General features: G+C 53.7%; 1 protein-coding gene across 2 annotated transcripts in view; it reads right to left on the minus strand.

Moving 5' to 3' along the window:
• Window positions 1-373: 373 nt before the first annotated feature.
• The window catches only part of ADAMTS14 (ADAM metallopeptidase with thrombospondin type 1 motif 14), a gene marked incomplete at both ends in the record, with an annotated part of 91,028 nt that continues 71,823 nt past the window's right edge, over window positions 374-19,578 (minus strand). For both annotated transcript variants that reach the window (XM_082855060.1, XM_082855059.1), the window contains 11 exons: window positions 374-867; window positions 2,567-2,677; window positions 2,786-2,915; window positions 5,744-5,951; window positions 7,801-7,933; window positions 8,382-8,550; window positions 11,381-11,544; window positions 14,985-15,065; window positions 16,045-16,168; window positions 16,532-16,665; window positions 18,896-19,071. In XM_082855060.1, coding sequence (XP_082711186.1) covers window positions 374-867; window positions 2,567-2,677; window positions 2,786-2,915; window positions 5,744-5,951; window positions 7,801-7,933; window positions 8,382-8,550; window positions 11,381-11,544; window positions 14,985-15,065; window positions 16,045-16,168; window positions 16,532-16,665; window positions 18,896-19,071 — 1,924 coding nt within the window. The remainder of the gene's footprint in view (window positions 868-2,566; window positions 2,678-2,785; window positions 2,916-5,743; window positions 5,952-7,800; window positions 7,934-8,381; window positions 8,551-11,380; window positions 11,545-14,984; window positions 15,066-16,044; window positions 16,169-16,531; window positions 16,666-18,895; window positions 19,072-19,578) is intronic.

The raw sequence follows: 19,578 nt of genomic DNA on the forward strand, positions 1-19,578 counted from the left end.
AGTGTGAGGCCCGGTGGCTGTGTGTGTGTGTGTGTGTGTGTGTGTGTGTGTGTGTGTGTGTGTGTGTGGGGGGACTTAGCTGGCCCTCAGTCCTGGCAGGAGAGACAGCCAGGAGCCCCTGAGAGGTTCGATTCGGTCACCTGGGCTGCTTGCTGAGGTATCTCCGGTTAGGGCTTTCCCTGATCTGTTTCTTCCTCATAGACCCACTTCATGGGGTGAAAAGTGTCACAGCCCCAAACTAGAACAATAAGAAGGCAAATAATTTAAAAGGCAGCCCGTGCTTGCCCCGGCCCCGCTGTGTGTCCTCTGAGCCGGGATGTCTGGGGCAGCACAGAGAGTGTAAACTTGACCGGAGGGATGGGCAAGGCGAGGCTCATGTCACCGGGGAGGTGGTGGGAAGGCTGGTGCCTGGATGCTTCGGGTCTTCCCTGAGCTGCCCCTTATCTTCAGAGACTGGTGTAGGGGCCCCAGCCCAGCCCCAGGGCAGTCCCCGGGGGGCACTAGGAGAAGTGCCCCAGAACACTGTAGGGTTCCGTTTCTGGGCAGCAAAGCGGCGCTGGCTCACTGGGAAGCTTGTGCCCAGAGGTCCTGGGAGCTGTGTGGCTCGGCCATGCTGATGGCCGTCTGATCCCGCTGGTCCCACAGTGGGCTCCACAGCCTCTGGAGGGGCCTTGGGTCCTCGGAAGGGGCTCCCAGGAGTGGAGAAGGGTGGTGGTGAGGCCAGGCTGGGGTCCGGGCTCGCATCAGGGCCCGAGGCCTTCGTGGTACAGGACTCACAGCACAGCCGGTGGTAGCCGGGGATGGAGCAGTAGCGACCAAGCACTTCCATCTGGCAGAAGATGGACCTGTCCTCCACACAGGGCTCCGCTGCACACACAGCACAAGGACCGATGCTGGAGGACGCCCATCAGCCAGGTTACAACTCCCACTCGGCCCTCCCCCTCCCACCCTCACCACCTCCCAATCAACCCAAAGGAATCCGAGCCACTCTGGCTGGGGCCAGGCAGACGCCCGGGTTACTCACACTGTGACGAGCGGCTTAAACGTCCTGCCCCTGGTGAGCACGCATTTGGAACAGTAAGCCCCCCACCAACAAATTTGGGATCAAGCAGATCTAGGTTCCGATCAAGGCTCTATCACTAAAAAGCTGCAAGGCTTCGGGCAAGTCATTTAAACTGTCCAACACTCAGTTTCTTCTGTGAAATGGGGATAATGCTGACATTTACCAATGAATAATAATATTATTATTGTAAGTAGCATTTGTAAAGTTCCTGGCATAGAGGGGTGCTCACTATATTAGTTTTGTTTGCTTTTGTTCAAATGTCATCTAAAAATGTTTTTGCATTTCTGTGATAACTTCAGGTAGGTCTCTCCAGACGATGTGAAGGCAGGAGCTTTGCTTTCTATTAATTTTTCCAGGGAAAGAGAAAAGGAGGGGGACAGGGAAGAGGAGAGGAGGGGGAGAGAAAGAGAAGAGAGAAAAGGTAGGGTGCTGGCTTAGGGGAACAGGAGAGAGACTAGAGAAAATGGAAAGCCAGTGGCCTCTAGATGGCGCTAGAATTCTAGGGTCAGAATCAGAGCTCCCCTTTGCTCCCAGAGGAAAAGGAAAGGAAACCCAAGCACTTGAACAGCCTGAGCCTCAGCACAGGAGCAGAGCAGCAGCAAGGCTGGAGCCAGAAGTTCCTTTGAGGACATTTAATCAGACCCCTCTATTTTACAGGTGAGGTTGCCGAGCTCAGAGAGTTTCACGAATTTGTACAAGGTCACACAGCCAACTGATCCTCTAACTAGGAGTTTGGGTCTGGGATCTTTCTGCTACTCATCTTGTCAGACCCTGGTCCTTGGGAAGGTAAGAAAGGGAAACAGAGAAGGAACCTAGGAAGGAAGCACAGAACATAGAGCCTGGTATATAGTAGGTGCTTAGTTAATATTTATTAATGGATGGATGGGTGGTTAGATGGATGGGTGGATGGATGGAAAGATGAGAGGGTGAGCTGCTGGGCTCCTGATCATGAAGCAGAGAGAAATGGCTGCTACTATATTTGTTGTTGGCTGACTGCTAAGCAGGAATGCATGCATTATCTCATTTAATTCTCTCAACAGCCCTATAAAGAGAGCTCAGAACTACAACTGCTCATCCAAAAATCCTGGAACCAGATATGGTTCATAATTCAGAACTTCTGAGGTTAGAAGAGTAACATTCAGTGTATTTACATTAATGTCCCCAGTGGAGACTGGAGGTCACCTTGCAACCAAATACGGCAATGTTTCCGTAGCAAAAGCATAACTAATCTCTCGTTAGTTCAGTTCAGATTTTGCTTCCCAGTGAGTCTGCACCAAATTTAGGGGGACACTTGCAGCTTTCAATATTTTGGAACTGCAGATAAGGGATCATGGACCAATATAAGCATCATCCCCACCTCACAGCTGAGGAATCCAAGGCTCCAAGAGGCTAAGGTCACGTGGACAGACGGGAAGCCGGGTCCACTCCACTGCACGGCCCATGCCCACGATGCCGTGAACACTGGAAGGATGGGGAGGGGGTGGGGTCCAGAGATACACTTACTTGATGATATCTTGTTGATGGGATCTAGGGGCCCAGATTGTGGCACCCACTCCCCGTCTGGGGTCACAAGTTCCCGGACGTCAGCCCTCACTGTGGAATTCTGGAGATTTTCTGTGAGGGGGAAAAGCAGCTCTAGTATTTGGACTGGGAAGCCAGCCAAGCTGGGCCTCAGGTCTAGGCCAGAGGAGCTGGGCTGGACCCCCATCCTACCCGGCTCACCTCCGCAGGCGGGCAGACTGCAGACCTGGACCGTGTCCGGCTTGTCCCCCTCACACTGCCCCAGACTGCTGGCGTTGGCCCGGCACACCACCTGCCGCAGCTGGACACCCTCTCCGCAAGTGACGGAGCACTGCCGTGGGGAGACGGGAGCGAGGGGTGTGGAGAGACAGTGGAAGGAGGCGGTGAGCTCTGCAGTCCAGCCAGTGCCCAGGACAGAAATGGGACAGAGAAGGGTGCCAAGTCTCTGCTGGACCAGAGGGACATGCAAGGACTGCTCTCAACAGCCTCTCCAGGACAGCACAGCAACTGTCAAATACTCCTGTACCAGGTGGGAAAGAGCCACTGCCCTGATTTTGGAACCCCCTGAACCTTCCCACCATCTGGAGGGGGCCTGTGGGACCCCATTCCGGCACTACTGCTTGTGTTCACTCTGTCTGGCCTGTGCCTGGGTCCTTAAATATTTTGTGTATCACCCTGCCGCCATCCACTAGCCCAAGGGACCTGAGGCAGGTCCATGCACTTGATGATACCTTGTTAAGGGGATGTAGGAACCCAGACTGTAACAACGGCTAAGCTGAGAGAGCTGGGTGATGGGGTCACCACGGACCCCTCTAGCTCTGACATTCAATGACTTTGTTTCCAACACTCAGCTTGTAGAGACATGCTCAAAAGTGTCTTCTTCTCTAAGAGGAAAAGGTGTGGGTACAAGGAACAGAAGGCCATTTGAAAGGGCTGCCACACACATCACGCCCGGGAACCCACATACTCTGATAAAGGGGTGCAGTGGCTTCAGGAAAAGCAAGGGTGCCCCACGTGACCAGGTCACTGGGTTTGTAGGCACTGAGCACAGCCTCTCCTAGCGGGATGGGAAGGACTTGCAAAGGTCCACTTCTCATACCAGGGCAGGTGATGAGCAAGGGAGACACAAGGGTCACATGCCACACAGAACAGTGGGACAAAGACGGCTCATCTTCCCAGGAGGAATAATTACAAACAGCAATAGCTCTGGAATGCTCTGCCCATCTTACAGGGGCAACTATCTTCCACCAGCTGTCATGTCACCTCTCTGTTTTACGTAAGGGGCCCTTTATGGATCAGCGGTCTTTCTGGTTTATATTCAAACAAATAAAGCTATATATTATGGAGAAGAATATAAAATCTGCACAGGTTGTGTGGGGATTTTTAGTTCTTTAAAATACTCTGTATTATGCAATATTTCAAGCCTACAGGAAGGTATGAGGAAGTTGGTCATGAACGCCTGTTCAAACACCCCCACTAGCAACTTTAGTAAATCAGTATTCTGGTGCATTTTCAAATACCGTGTTGTGCCTTTTTAAACTTTAAGTAAATGGTATCCCCATTGGTAGGGCTACTTTCTTCATACTTCAGTGCTTTTTCTCACCTATTTTTCTGAGGGTTATCTATATTGATGAGTACAGTTCAAGCTTATTCATTTTTCTTGCTGTATAGTATTTTATTACATGAATAGACCATGGGGTTTTTTTTGGGGGGGGGGTCCAATTTCCTATGGATAGATATTTAGAATATTTCCTGATATTCTGTTATTACAATAAACATCATTGTGCTTATTTCCATGATCGAATGAGGTTTTAAAAATTGTAATCAAATACACAGATCATAAAATTTACATCATAACCATTTTTAAGTGTACAGTTCAGTGGCACTAAGTACATTCACATTACTGTGTAAGCATCGCCACCATCCATCTCTAGAACGGTTTCTTCTTCCCAAACTGAAACTCTGTGCCCATTAAACATTAACTTCCCATTCCCCTCTCCCCTGGTCCCTGGCAACCACACTTCTACTTTCTCTCTCTATGAATTTGACTGCTCTAGGTGTCTCACATAAGTGGAATCATACTGTATTTGTCATTTTGTGTCTGACTTATTTCACTCTACACAATGTCTTCAAGGTTCATATCAAACGCATTTTTAAGAAAAAACCCCAAACTTGAAAAAACTTCCCTGTGGCCCCTGGACTATTCCACAACCTTCTTACTGTTTGCCTTTTTCTTCCCTGGCCTCCCAGCAATGAACTTGCTACAGAGCTGCCAGAGTGATCTTTAAACCTGAAATCAGAGCTGATGACATACACGTTAAAACCTTTCAAGTTTCCCACTGCTCTTAGAATAACTCTAACTCCTCATAAAGCCCTGCAGGATTTGACCCCCTGCCCACTCTCCAAAGATGTCGTGTAACCCCTGCCCCTCTCATTAAGCTCTAGTCCCAATGCCCTTTAGGTTTCTGGAACATGGCAAGGTTGTTCTTGTCTCAGGGTCTTCATATGGCTCACACCTCAGGTCTCAGCTCGAATGTCACCTCCTCAGAGAGGCCCTCCCTGATATGTTACCCTGTTTACTTCGGCTCAGCTCCAACTGCAACCTGTAAATGCTTTTGTTATTGGTACTTGTCTCTTATGTCTCCCTCACTAGACTGTAAGCACCATGAGGACAAGAATCAGGTCTGTCTGGTTGGTAGTGGGTTCCAGGCATTCTTAGTACAGTGTGCCTGGAACGTACTTGGCACCTTAGTTTCCCGACCAGGGACTGAACCCGTGCGCCCTGCAGTGGAAGTGCCGAGTCTTAACCACTGGACATCCAGGGGAGTCCCAGTAAATATTTCTTAATACAAGAGTGTCTTACAATTTGCTCATCTGTAACACAGGGATATTAGCCCAGGCCTCCTAACTCTGTGAAGGTCAAAGCTGATAGTGAATGGATACAAAGGCCAAGCCCACAACCATGGCCCAGCATACCGTTGGACTTAGTTTTGAGAAAAATCAGATCAGATGTGGGGAGAGGGATTCAGCCAGAAACACTCGGCCTGCAGGGAGCGCCAGATCTCTCTGCAGCTCCTCCACCCAGACCCTCCTCTTCCTTGACTTTGCAAGGAAGGCGCCTGTCGGCCCAGCCCCTCCCACGCCCTGAGGACAGCTCACCTGGGACCAGGCTCCCGTCCGCCACTGGGCTGGACAGGGCACGCGGTGGCAGGGCCGACGGGCCTCGGGCCGGTCCCCGGGGCAGGCCTTGGCCGGCATGGCCTTGTGGGTACCGTTGGAGAGGGGCAGCAGGCACTGCACTCCCCGAGTCTGCACCCCCAGCTTCCCACAACTCCGGCTGCAGGTGCCCCACTCCTCCGTCATCCACCTGGAGACAGACAGGGAGAAAGGTGGAGGAAAGGCAGGACTATGGGACACTTCCTCCCAGGGCCACTCATGACGGAGGAGTGGGGCACCTGCAGCCGGAGTTGTGGGAAGCTGGGGGTGCAGACTCGGGGAGTGCAGTGCCTGCTGCCCCTCTCCAACGGTACCCACAAGGCCATGCCGGCCAAGGCCTGCCCCGGGGACGGCCCGAGGCCCGTCGGCCCTGCCACCGCGTGCCCTGTCCAGCCCAGTGGCGGACGGGAGCCTGGTCCCAGGTGAGCTGTCCTCAGGGCGTGGGAGGGGCTGGGCCGACAGGCGCCTTCCTTGCAAAGTCAAGGAAGAGGAGGGTCTGGGTGGAGGAGCTGCAGAGAGATCTGGCGCTCCCTGCAGGCCGAGTGTTTCTGGCTGAATCCCTCTCGCTTGCAGAGTAGAAGCCCCTACCATGGGGCTCTTGGGACAATTAAAGGACCTGTATATGTAAAGCACATGGCAGAGTGCATGGCACGCAGTAGGCATGTCATAAGTGCAGGCACTATTATTATCACCGTCAGTGCCTGCAGAGCTTTGGTGCTGATCAGCTAAGCCGCTAGTCTCCAAGCGTCTTTTAGCCACAGAGCAACTTCCAGCAGCATCTTAAGCAGGCGCCCACTGGAAGAGTTAGACAAAAGCAAAACTGCTCTGGTGGGGTGGAGGGAGGGGCAGCCCCCAACTCCCACTCGCCTCTGTTTCCTGAGGCATCATTTAGTAAACGACGGCTTTAGCCAACCCCTTCCCTTGACAAACAAAACAAAAAGCCCCGAAACTTCATTTGACATTTTACAGATAAGGAGACAAGCCGGGGTGGGGTGACCTGCTAGGGGTCATGGAAGAGTTAGCCCCGCATGCTCTGTGATCACAGATGTTTGTGGGCAAAGTGGCCTGAATAAAAAGTAATACATAAAAAAGAACCATGGAGAGCCAGGGGGCTGGGGATCGTGGCCTGGGCCGGTCACAGGGAGGCCATGGCAGCCTCTAGCACCGGTCAGCAGCTCCCGCCCTGGCTCTGAGGTCCCTCTACCCTGTGGGAGCAGAGCTGCTGTGGATCAGCAAGGCCGAGTTGGAACCCCCCAACCCTGGGAGGACTCCTGGGAGGCAGGAGGATGGACTCAGCTCTTCATGGTTTCCTACTGGCCAGCCACCCTCGGCCCTACCTGGGGGCCACTAGAGAAGCCTGCTGGGGCTGAGGACGAGCTGGGCAACAGACCCAGAGACCAGACATCGATCCTCCACAGATTATAGCTCTCTCCTCTCCCCAAAGCCACCTCCAAGTAACCCCAAGAACATGACCTTGGGCTCAAAAAGAGCCTGTGTCCTCAGGCCAGGGAATCCCAATCAGGGGCTAGACCACAGCTGGGCGCTGGAAGGCCAGACCGCATCCCTGGGCCCCAGATGACAGGGCAGGGAGGAACTGGTAGACAGCGTCCTGGCCTAGGGCCTGGAAACACTGAAATCCTCTTCACCTGCATGGACCCCCTGGATCACTGAGGGAAAGCTGTGTCCCCAGATCGGGCCTCAGCTTCCCCATCTGTAAAATAATCCTGGGAGGAGCAGAACAAAGGCAGCACCTTCCTCCTTCTGGGAGTGAAAGTTAATGCAGAAATCCCAGAGGGGATGGACGGGCCAGGAAGGCCGCGCGGGCCATGGGCAGAGGCTGGCGTGTGGGTGCTCTCTGCTCAAGAAGTCCCGGCTGCGGGGGCTACGTGCCTCCACCCTCCAGCGCTGGCGGAAGCAGGCTCACCCGCCCCTCGTCCTGACGTCAGGGCAGAGAGAGGGTCTGCGGTCAGCCTCTTGTCCCTCCCCCAGAAAGCACTCACGCAGGCTGGGCACACGGGTGCTGGTTGCAGCGCCGGCGGATGGGCTTGGGCCTCTTCCTGTGGTCGCACAGGTGCCGCTGGACCATGTGGTGGTCTCGTCGGCGCCGGCAGCCGTACTTGGTGAACTGGATCCCTGAAGGGAGGACAGCCTGCCGTGGGGGTCAGTCTCACCAGGCCCCCACTGTCCTGCCCAGAGCCTCAGGGACCGTGAGCTCTGGAGAGACTGCAGCCAATCCCCCCTCCCTCTGTGCCTTTGCATCTTCCCATCCCCAAGTCACTTTCTGAAGAAGCCTTCCTTGACCGGCCCATCTCAGGTGTCACTGGTATAGCACAGGTGGGGACGTGGGCTGCTGTCTCTGCGCGCAGCTGGTGAGCCCTTACAGGGCAGAGGTCCCGCCCCGGATACTGCTCTAGCACCCCCAGCCCAGCCCCAAGGCCCTGCCCAGGCACCCTGCCACACCCCAGAGACCTTCAAGGAGAAACTGAGGCACGAGCCGGGGACATGCCAAGTGGAGACGATGTCAGGCCCCCGACCCCTCCCGCTCCTCCCACAAGGCGTCTGCGGTCAGGCAAGCGAGTACCTCCTCCGCAGGCCTTGGTGCAGGGTGCCCAGTTCTTGAGTGCCCACTCGTAGGTGTCCGTCTCCTCCAGGAGCACGTTGTTGCTCCCGATAAGGGGCAGCAGGTCCTCGTGGATGACGTACTTGTAGGCCAGGCTGCTGCGGGGGCCACCCTCAGCTGGGGGGAGCACCTGAAGGGAGACAGACAAGGTGGCAAAGGACTGGAGAGCAGGGAAGCAAGGCCAGCATAGGGAGACCGGGGAGGAGGGGTCAAAGGGGAGGATGTGGGGTCAGAAGCAGAACCAGTGAGAGCCAGGAGGGGGCAGCACTGAGCACGCGCTGGCGAGGCCTTTCAGACCTGTAGCCACATGGCAAAACTGAGGCTAATACAACCAACTCATGCAGCTCAATATCAAAAAAACAAACAACCCAATCCAAAAATGGGCAGAAGACCTAAACAGACATTTCTCCAAAGAAGATATTCAGATTGCCAACAAACACATGAAAGAATGCTCAACATCATTAATCATTAGAGAAACGCAAACCAAAACTACAATGAGATATCATCTCACACCGCTCAGAATAGCCATCATCATATATACACTACCAAACGTAAAATAGATAGCTAGTGGGAAGCAGCCGCATAGCACAGGGAGATCAGCTGGTGCTTTGTGACCACCTAGAGGGGTGGGATAGGGAGGGTGGGAGGGAGGGAGACTCAAGAGGGAAGAGATATGGGAACATATGGATATGTATAACTGATTCACTTTGTTATAAAGCAGAAACTAACACAGCATTATAAAGCAATTATATTCCAATAAAGATGTTAAAAAATAAAAATAACAACAGCAAAATAATATAAACTCCAAAACAGAAAAAAAAAAAATCTACAAACAATAAATGCTGGAGAGGGTGTGGAGAAAAGGGAATACTCTTGCACTCTTGGTGGGAATGTAAATTGATAGAACCACTATGGAGAGCAGTATGGAGATTCCTTAAAAAACTAAAAATAGAACTACCATACGACCCAGCAATCCCACTACTGGGCATATACCCTGAGAAAACCATAATTCAAAAAGAGTCATGTACCAAAATGTTCATTGCAGCTCTATTTACAATAGCCAGGACATGGAAGCAACCTAAGTGTCCATCATCGGGTGAATGGATAAAGAAGATGTGTCACATATATACAATGGAATATTACTCAGCCATAAAAAGAAATGAAATTGAGTTATTTGTAGTGAGGTGGATGCACCTAGAGACTGTCATACAGAGTGAAGTGTAAGTCAGAAAGACAAAAACAAATACTGTATGCTAACACATATATATGGAATCTAAAACAGAAAATGGTCAGAAGAACCTAGGGGCAAGATGGTAATAAAGACACAGACCTACTAGAGAATGGACTTGAGGATATGGGGAGGGGGAAGGGTAAGCTGTGACAAAGTGAGAGAGTGGCATGGACATATATATACTACCAAACATAAAACAGATAGCTAGTGGGAAGCAGCCACATAGCACAGGGAGATCAGCTGGTGCTTTGTGACCACCTAGAGGGGTGGGATAGGGAAGGTAGGAGGGAGGGAGATGCAAGAGGGAAGAGATGTGGGGACATATGTATATGTGTAACTGATTCACTCTGTCATAAAGCAGAAACTGACACACCATTGTAAAGCAATTATACTCTAATAAAGATTTTTTTTAAAAAAAAAAAACAACTCAAGCTAAGCAGCTACTGTGTGCCAGGCCTGAGAACAGCCTGTGTGCCCATCGGTGATTCTCCTTCCCACACACCTAAGTTCCAATGAAGGCAGGAACCACGTCTGCTGGTCTGTCCTGCTCACCAGAGCACCCACACTGCCTGACTCTAGAAGATGGTCTACAATAGAGACTCTTATCACATATAGGATTGCCAATATTTTCTCCCAGTCTGTTCAGGTTATCTTCTCACTTCCTTCAAAACGTCTTTTTTGATGTACAAAAGCTTTCAATTTCCATGAAGACCAATTTCTCTCTTTTTTGTTGTTGTTGCTCATGCTTTTGGTATCATATCTAAGAATCCGAGATCATGAGATTTATCCCTCTCTTTTCTCCAAGAGTTCTATGGTTTTAGCTCTTGTACTTGGGGCTTTGATCTATCTTGAGCTGATTTTGGTACACGGTGTGAGGCAGGGGTTCAACTTCATTCTTCTGCATGTGCATATCCAGTTGTCCCAGCACCATTAGTTGAAGAGATTCTTCTTTTCCCACTGAATGGTCTTAGTACTCTCGCTGAAAATTAATCAGCCATGGGTGTACGGGTGGACAACAAATATAGGGTGAGTAGGAAGCACACGCTGGATTGAATTAATATGCTGACATCAATAGGCTTCAGACCCTGCCCTCTAGGACCTCCCTGACTAATGAGGGTAGCACCAGGAACAAAGCCTGTAGGAGGTCTCCCTGCCACCAGCCGGTGCCAATAGAGCCCCTCCCGGTCTGGTCTCCTGAGTTAACAATCCCTGCTCCATAAGCCCTGGCTTACAGTCTAGGAAGAGGGGGTGTGGGCAGAGGTGGGCCTCAGCTGGGACAGTGGCCCCATCCCCCTCTCAGGAGGCTGGCAGTGCCAGACAGCACTCCTGGGCCACAGGCCACTGGACTCCTGGCCTCACTTGCTGGCAAAGCCATAATGCAACTGGATACTGGATGATGGCAGAACGATGGGGGAACCAACCCAGGTCCCTCCAGCTCCTCCTGGGCCCTATTTCTGACCCCGTGTTAAGGAGAACAGACTCCCTGTGTGGGGCATCTCTGATCAGACAGTGAGACAACCATTTCTTTTTTCCTCCTCACTTGCCACCCTCCCAGCCTCGAAGCACAGAGGGCATCTTGGCCTTACCCAGGCTCCTGAAGACACCAAAACAGGAGGATTTCCACCAGGCCTGCGTTGGCTCAGCAGCAGAGACGGTGAGCTAGGGGATTGGGCTGGGGCAGCAAGCGGGGGGGCGGGGGCAGGGGCCACCATGCAGGGTGGGGACTCACCAGGACGGCAATGGCTTCCGGCAGGGGCCCACTGGTCTTGAGGCTCTCCTTGGCGTCCTCCACCGCGTACTCCCACTCCAGGCCCATTGCAGTGAAGGTCCGGCTCGTGGGTTCCTTGCCCTTGGGGTTGAGGATGAAGCTGCCTGTGACCTGGTTCTTCACCGCTGGCCATGGGGAGAGGGTCACACAGATTTCTATTCCCCTCCACAGGAGCACCAGCCACACCTCAGGGGTTTCAAGGCCGTCCCAGTGGGCCCCTAGGGGCTCCCTGCCCACCTGTCACTCCTTCCCACCTGAGCCTTTCTCCAGTCCGATGGATCATCCCACTGCCCCCACATAGCACCCCTGCCTCTGGACCCTGGTACACACCATTCCTCTCACTTTGTCTCCCCTTCTTCCTGCCCGACTAATCTCCACCCACATTTAAGGCTCAGCACAAGTCTCCCCTCCTCCAGGAAGCCTTCTTTGATTGTCCAGTCCTCAGGGATTTGCCCTCCCTACAACTTCGACAGCAGAGCATAGAGGCTAAGAGTACAGGCTCTGGAGCCAGACTGATCTGGGAAAGTTACTTAGCCTCCCTGTGTTGCCTCAGTTTTACCATCTGTAAAATGGGAATGGTAATTCTACCTAGCTCATAGGGCTGCTGCCCCATGAGGATAATCGCAGGTTGCCCACCAACCCTGCCATGGGGCTCTTGGGACAATCAAAGGAGTTCATATATATAAAGAACCAGGCAGAGTGCATGGCATGCAGTTGGCACTTAATAAATGGTAGGCACTATTACTGTCATCAAATCAGCCCCTGACTTTTAGCACTGTTGCAATTACAGATATCCTGTCTCTCCCATAGCCTGTCAGTGTACCTCCTCCATCTCAGTGTCCTCGGCCCAGCACAGCGCCTGGCACAGAGCCGGAGTATAAAAAATATCTGTTCATTTTTCCCCCTTAAAGTCCCAGTCAGCGAGTAACTCACAACTTGTAACTGAAAGGCGCTGGGTGACCGGCGGGCGGAAGGTGTGTAGTTGCAGACACCCCAGCAAAGGCCCCCGAGTTACAGCCTCATCCACCCTGGAGGCATCAGGGGTCAGAGAATGGCTGCACCGTGGGACCCGAGCCCCCAGTCAGGTGGGGATGGCAAAGGCTCTGGAGCCCCGGGGTGTCCCCACCTGGTGTACTTATAAGAGCTAAGGATCCAGGGATGAACCACATGCTGTTTACTCTGCTCCCGCCTCAGTGGGATCCTCACACGCATCCTGAGGTTGGTGCTGTTATTAATCCAGATGGGGAATCAGAGGCCCTGAGAGGGGCAAGGGTTTGTCCTGGACACACAGAGGCTGGTAGCCCAGCTCTCCGGAGGGCCAGCCTCCCTGCTGAGTGGGAAGAGAGACGCCCCCTCCTTTCCCGCAACCTGATCTCTGCCAGCCCCCAGAATCACCAGACCCTCCAGGCTAGAGCCGAGCATCTCCTCAGGCCCTTGTCTGCCTCTGCAGCTCACGACCACTGCTGTCCCCGGTCCCTGGATGTACCCCCCTCCTTCCTGGGGGTGGTGGGCTGGAATCTCCACTACCTCCTACCAGCTCTGAGCCCAGGTCCTACCACTGACCCACTCGGTACCTCCAGCAACTCTTTTAACTTCTCGGAGCCTCAGTTTCCTCAACTGCAAAATGGGATAACAAGAGGGTTATCATGAGGCTCCGACGAGATAACGAATGAAAAGCACCAGCTCAAGGCCCCCCACACGGTGGGTATTAACAGCACGGCTTGTCTTCCCTTCACTTCCTTTCAGAGTCCATGACCCCGAATTCCAGGAGCGCCTCACACATTTGGACCAGGGCCTCGGCCTTCACTGCCAAGGCTGCCACCTGTCCCGGGCTTCTCCAGAGAGTACATACCCTGTTAGCGCGCGTGTGCACACACACGGGCACACACACACTCACTCCCACATACACATTCTGCACATTTACGCCAGGGCCGCTGCGGACCTCACACACGTGTAATCACACAACCCGTGCTGATGACAGGTCTCAGTGCTGCTTCCCTCTCCCCCAGGCTCCCGGAGAGCTCTAACCCTCACCCCATAAACACACAGCAAGTGTGCCTGCCCAGAGCCTGCCACAGGTGCTAGGAGCCTCTGCCCCGACCTCCGGGGAAGCCCATCTGCTGCCTACGAGCCCATCTAGCTCCTTGGAAGGGCTGGACATCTGAGCGGGGTTGGGGGGCCGTGGGTGGAAGGGGCTGGCCAGGGGCCCAAGGGGCTGCTGACATTATGGAATCATCTGTAGGGGTGCAGTAGGAGGAGTGTCTGTAAGCAACCATCCTCTTCCAGGGGTAAATGACCTTCTCTCCTTGTCCCTGTGCAGGCGTAATTCTCCACAGCCAGACAGGCAAGTGGGCAGGGAGGCGGCCAAGCCAAAGCCCTCCCGTCTCACACCCCCTGTGCAGAGGTGCAGATGGCAGGGGCACGGGGTAGAAGATGGGAGACCCAGGCCCAGACTGGCTCAGCCCGCAAGTGAATGAGGGCACACAGAGGGCCCACAAGCCACTTTGCGCATCAGTTTCCCCTTGTGCCTTATGCCTGCTTGGACTACACTCAGGTGCCCTCCAGAGCAGGTTAGGAATTTTTACAGCTGTGCTAATGCAGATGTATTCTCCAGGGAGTGCAAGTTCTCCAGGAGACTTTAAAAATGTTTTGTATTATTTTAATAATAACCTAAAAATATGAAAAGTCAGCACTTTTGTAATATACAAGCTTGCCCAGAGATGTTAGGTTCTGGGTTCGTGTTTATGACGAGCTGGTGACAAGCAGGGTGACTTGGTGGCCACAGTGGGTAAGAGCGGCCTCTGTGACATGCTGAGGCCCAGTGACATCACAGCCCACATGCCCTCAGTAAGGAGCCTGAGCACAGACGAGTGTGGGGGAACCCAGCCACAGCCCAGCGTGCGGGCAGCGGCCTTCTGCCCACCTGCTCGCCAGGAGCCTCCGCCAAACCATGCTTACGTGTTTTAAATTGAGATTAATTCACACACCAAACCATTCTGTCTTTCAAGGTATGCAATTCAGTGACTGCAATCATCACCACTGTCTAACGCCGGAACATTTTCATCACCCCCCAAAGAAATCTGCCCTTGGGGGCTGTGGGCTGGGGGGGAATCTTCACTGGATCTCCTTTCATACCTTCTGATATTTGAACCATGGAGCAGGTTCCCATTTCAACATGAATAAAAATCAATCAATCAATAAAAAAGGGTTCTCTCTGGCTTCCCTGGTGGCGCAGAGGTTGAGAGTCCGCCTGCCGATGCAGGGGACAGGAGTTCGTGCCCCGGTCTGGGAAGATCCCACATGCCGCGGAGCGGCTGGGCCCGTGAGCCATGGCCGCTGAGCCTGCGCATCCGGAGTCTGTGCTCCGCAACAGGAGAGGCCACGACAGTGAGAGGCCCACATACCAAAAAAAAAAAAAAAAAAAAAAAAAGGGTTCTCTCCCATTATTCGAACTCATGAAATGCCCTCTGCATTAGAATCCTCTCCTCTGCCCTCCCAGCTCCCCCCACACCCGAGGGCAGGTCCCAGGGCCTGGCTGCCCATCTCCTGGCACCCTGGCACTCACCAATGTGGTGGGGGACCTTCTCCAGCTCCTCGACCTGGATGTGCCTGGCACCTGCTGGGATCTGCACCAGCTTGAGAGCTCCTGCCACAGAGGAAGATCCAGAAAAACCATGAGCATCCTGAGCTGGTAGCCCCACTGCCAGCATCCCCCATCACCCCCTCTCCTCACAGATACCCAGGAACCTCAGCTTCTTTGTCTGTAAAATAGGAATGGGCCCTTCTCCATAAGGTGCTGAGAGGATCACAGTTCCTATCGCTTAAGATGCTCTATAAATACCACTGGGCTCTGTGTGTGTGTTAGTTCCTATTATCTGCCACTTTCTTGACCCTCCTTTTCTCTCCTGACTTTCCCTCCCCTCTTTCTTCTCACACTTCAAGCCACTGTAGGAATCTTGATGAAATAGGCCATGAAGATCCAGCATGGGGAGCCCCCGTGATCCTCCCAATGCGAGGCCTGAAAACTAACCTTTCTCAGAGCAACCAACTTTCCCCCAACGAGGAGAGGCATGGCAAAGGTGAAACACGCCCAGGGGAAATGAATCTAGTTCATACTAAAGTGTAAAGGACTAATATCCGGCCCTTTTCAACAGCAAGTGTGGCCAGATTGGAGGTGGGGAGGGAAGTCAAGGAACTCTAAGGCACCAGGAGTTCAAAGCAGGAAGCACTTCAGTTAAAAAAAAAAAAAAAAAAAGTGAGAGAGAAGAGCAAAAAGGAAATTACCAGTCCAGCCTGGGCCTCATCTACAGATCTGTCTGGACCCTCATTCCCACTAACAGCCCCAGGCCAAAGAGATGGCTGAGTTCCTAGGATAACACAGTGCCAAGCAGGAAATGCTTCTGAGCTCCCGAGCCCAAGTGCAGGCACAGCACGCCTGGAAAATGAGGAACCACAGCCGGGGGCAGCTGTGGTCTGAGACAGGCTCCAGGGCGCCCCCCCCGCACCAGAACTGTGGCCCGGCTCAAGGAGGGAGGGCCCACCTAAGGGATGGTTCGGGCTCTAGGGACGCTAGCTGGGCCAGAACCCCAGCCCTCCTGGTCGTCCCCCAGCCCTAACCTGCTCACCTGCCTGCTTGGAGGCCTTGCCCAGAGTCCCCTTCACAGTCCTGCAGTGGGAGTTGTCGCCGCCACAGACCCCACACTTGTCATCTGCCTTCATGGACCCCACCTCCTTGTCACAGCCGACGGGCTGAAGCCAGAGACGGGGTCAGCGGGAAGAGGCGTCCATGCCCCACCACCACCCCCAGGTCGGCAGCCCCTGGCCCCCTCCTCAGTCCCCAGGCCCTGACAGGAGAGGACCCTGGACCGAGAGGCATTCTTGGAGTCACCGTGTGACACGGGCAAGGTCTTAAACCTGGCCACGCCTCTCCCATCGAATGGGGTTGGGCAGTAACCCTTTTCCAGCGTCCCAAGGTCATGTTGAGGACCAAGGGGTGTCATGGGTGAGGAAGGGGAGGCAATGCCTGTCTTCCCAGGGAGCAGGAGGAGGCAGTGCAGCCCTCCAGTCTCCCGGGGCAGGCAGAGGGTGGGCAGCCAGGAGGGGGGCACCTACCACGCACTCGCCGCGGGCACAGACGCTGTACGGGTCCCGGTAGCTGCAGCGAGTCCCATCGTGGACCACCTGGTTCATGAAGACCACGTCCCCTGTGTCCTCTGACTGGCAGATCAGCTCACACTTCTGGGCGTCTGTGGGGAAAGGGACCACACTGAGCCAGCTGGGCTCGGAGAAGGTGGGTTGGCCTAGACCGACATTAACACGTGGCCCGAACAGGAAGCTCCAGGGGCCAGCTCTGGGCAACAGGGGGAGAACTAGGTGTGGAGCTGGGCTTAAAATGCTTGCTGTGTCACTTATGAGCCATGTGACCTTGGGCAAATTATCTGACCTCTCTGAGCCTCGGTTCCTTATTTATTACGCCTGATCAGTAAAATGCCACATCACGTCGTTAAGAAACATCAAGTGATAAACCAATAATAATAACAATAATAATAAGCCCACACTTAATGAAAGCTTACTATGCGCCAGACTTCTAAAACCTTCATACATTCTTACTGTACAACTGTAAATGCTTTTCGTGAATTAACTTAAGTTAAGCCTCTCAATACCCCCAAGGAAGTAGCATTACAGAGGAGGAAACCAAGGACCAGAGAGGTTAAGGAATTTGCTCAAGGCCATATAGCCACCCAGTAAGTGGCAGAGCCAGGACTCTAACCCAGGCAGTCTGGCTTGAGTCCTCCTGCTCTGACCTCTACATACACGTCACCGTCACACGTGTGATGGTGAACCTTACCATGCTCGTGAACATGAGAAGGCTGCATGAAAGTAAGGCAGAACAGTGGTCTGTGCTTGCGTTTACAAAACGGAGCGGCAGTGAGGGAAGGAGGGAGATCCTCTCTAGTTCTAACAGTCAAATCAAGGCTATTAACGTCCTACGAGAGTAGGTTCCGGAGAACATATAAACACTTGCTGTGTTTCTTAGGAAAAGGGAGGTTGGGGCTTAGCTAACTTCCTGGAATTTGACTAAAAGTCCTGGGAAAACCCAAAGTCCAGCTGCTCCATTGGCCTTGCAGCCCTTCTCCACCCCTGTGGCAGCAGCTTGTGTGGGTCTGCATGGATGTGCAAGGCTTCCAAAGCAAAATTTGTAAGGAACCATCTGGCTCCAGGGTCCTCATCCCTGGGCTCCCGGGATACCTGGTGACGTCTTGCCCCAGCACTCAGGACTCAAGTCCGGAGCCACAACATCCAATACTACTTTGGATTTCATGCAGAGGGGGAGTCATATTCCTGGTGGGACCTGGGCCAGGGGCTAAGGGGTGGGGGGCTGCATCCCTCCCGAAGACAGGCAGGACCCTGACCAGTGCACCCCAGGCAGGTGGGTTTCTGGGCAGCCCTGGAAGCCAGCCGACAGTGGCACGGGAGTGGTGAGCTCCCCAGGCTAGGAGGAGTCTAAGCAGGGAGAAGACACTCCCTACAAGCATGTTCTGGAGGGGTCTGTGCACTGGCGGGCAATACACAGGCCTCCAAGGTCCCTTCCAACTTGAAGGCTGTCATTCCAAACGTGAGCTGATCAATTGCAATTGATACTCTGGAACCAGGGCTACGAAGAGGCGGCCCTGGGCTCAGGAAAGGCCATTCTGATCGGCGCTACGTGGTAGGGGGTAAGCATCAGGCTACGGAAGGACCATGGAGAGGCCGGCAGGGGAAAGTAGACTGAGAGGACCGTGAAAGGCCCTTCCAGCCTGAAGGCATGAATCCAGCCCTTCACTGGGTTCTCTCTGCCGCTGCGAGAGCCATCCCTGGAAATGCTCCAAAACAGATAGGCACTGGCTTGGCCCCAGAAGTCAGACCCTCCGCTTGAGTCCTGAGACCTGTGTCCAGGGTAGCCTGTAGGGGGTCAGTAGGAGGATCCCACAGACTCCCATCGGCCTGACTTTCAAATCATTTTCCTTAACTACTGAAACAGTAGCACCGTCAGTAAAACCTAAAAACGTGGTATGTAATAGGACAAACTTCTCAGGAGCAGAGCAAGGGGCACCCGCACCTGTACCGGGCCTTCCGCACAGGTAAGGACATGTCCGAAAGGCACCAACCCCGACAGCCAGCACTGCTGCCAGCCGGTACCTCTGGGCCAAGTAACCCTTGCTCAAGACATTGTCCTTGCATCTGACAGAACACGGTCAGCGTAAGCATACAAAGCAAGGATGGCTGTGATGAGGACTGTGGCTCCCCCAACGCACAGCGCAAAGGCCTGCACAAAGGCGCGTGGCAAACTTGCCGACTGCAATATCCCTTTTGGTGCCACCGCTGTCCCTCCACCTTCACTGGTGGGCCAGGCCTGGGAAGCCCTGCCTGGGAAGACATGGACCCAGCAGATGCCCAAGGCCACGGGGTGGGCGTGGGGAGCAGGACTCCACTCACCGTCGTCCGGCTCGTAGGGGATCCAGCTGTGCTTGGCATTCTGGTGGACGTAATAGGAGTTGCGCTTGGCGCACTGCTGGGCCCGGAAGTCCTCGTAGGGCCCCGGACACTCCTCGCCGTTGCAGACCTGGTACTGGAACGTGGGCCCCGAGCACAGGCGGCCTCCATAGGCTGGGCTGGGGCGAGCGCAGAGAGACCGTGCTGGCTGGAAAGGCTCGGGGTGGGGGCAGGCTTCCCACATGGTGACCTGGGGTAGCCCAGCCTTTTAGAGTAGCATAAAAAGGGGCTCCACTAACTTACAAACTAGAGAGGAACCCCCACTGTGAGGACTGCTGAGCTCAGAGCCTTGTGGTCCCTTCAGGCATATGCCACCTATTGTGTGTGTGTGTGTGTGTGTGTGTGTGTGTGTGTGTGTGTGTGTGTGTGTGTGTGTGTGTGTGTGTGTGTGTGTGTGTGTGTGTGTGTGATGGGGGAGAGGAGAGAATGAGCAAAAGAAAGGGGGCAAAGGATGGGGGGAGGGAGAGGGAGGAAGACAGGAGGGAATGACTAACCCCCTCCAGCTGGGCTAGAAGAGAAATCAATCTGATTCATCTTTGTATATTCTTTCAGCCGTCACACAGCTCCTGACACATGGTAGGCCCTCAATAAATGACTCAGCTGCTCCTACTTGCATCCACTTCCAT

Source organism: Leucopleurus acutus (assembly GCF_964270905.1).
Source record: "Leucopleurus acutus genome assembly, chromosome: 14".
NCBI classification, from domain to species: Eukaryota; Metazoa; Chordata; class Mammalia; order Artiodactyla; family Delphinidae; genus Leucopleurus; species Leucopleurus acutus.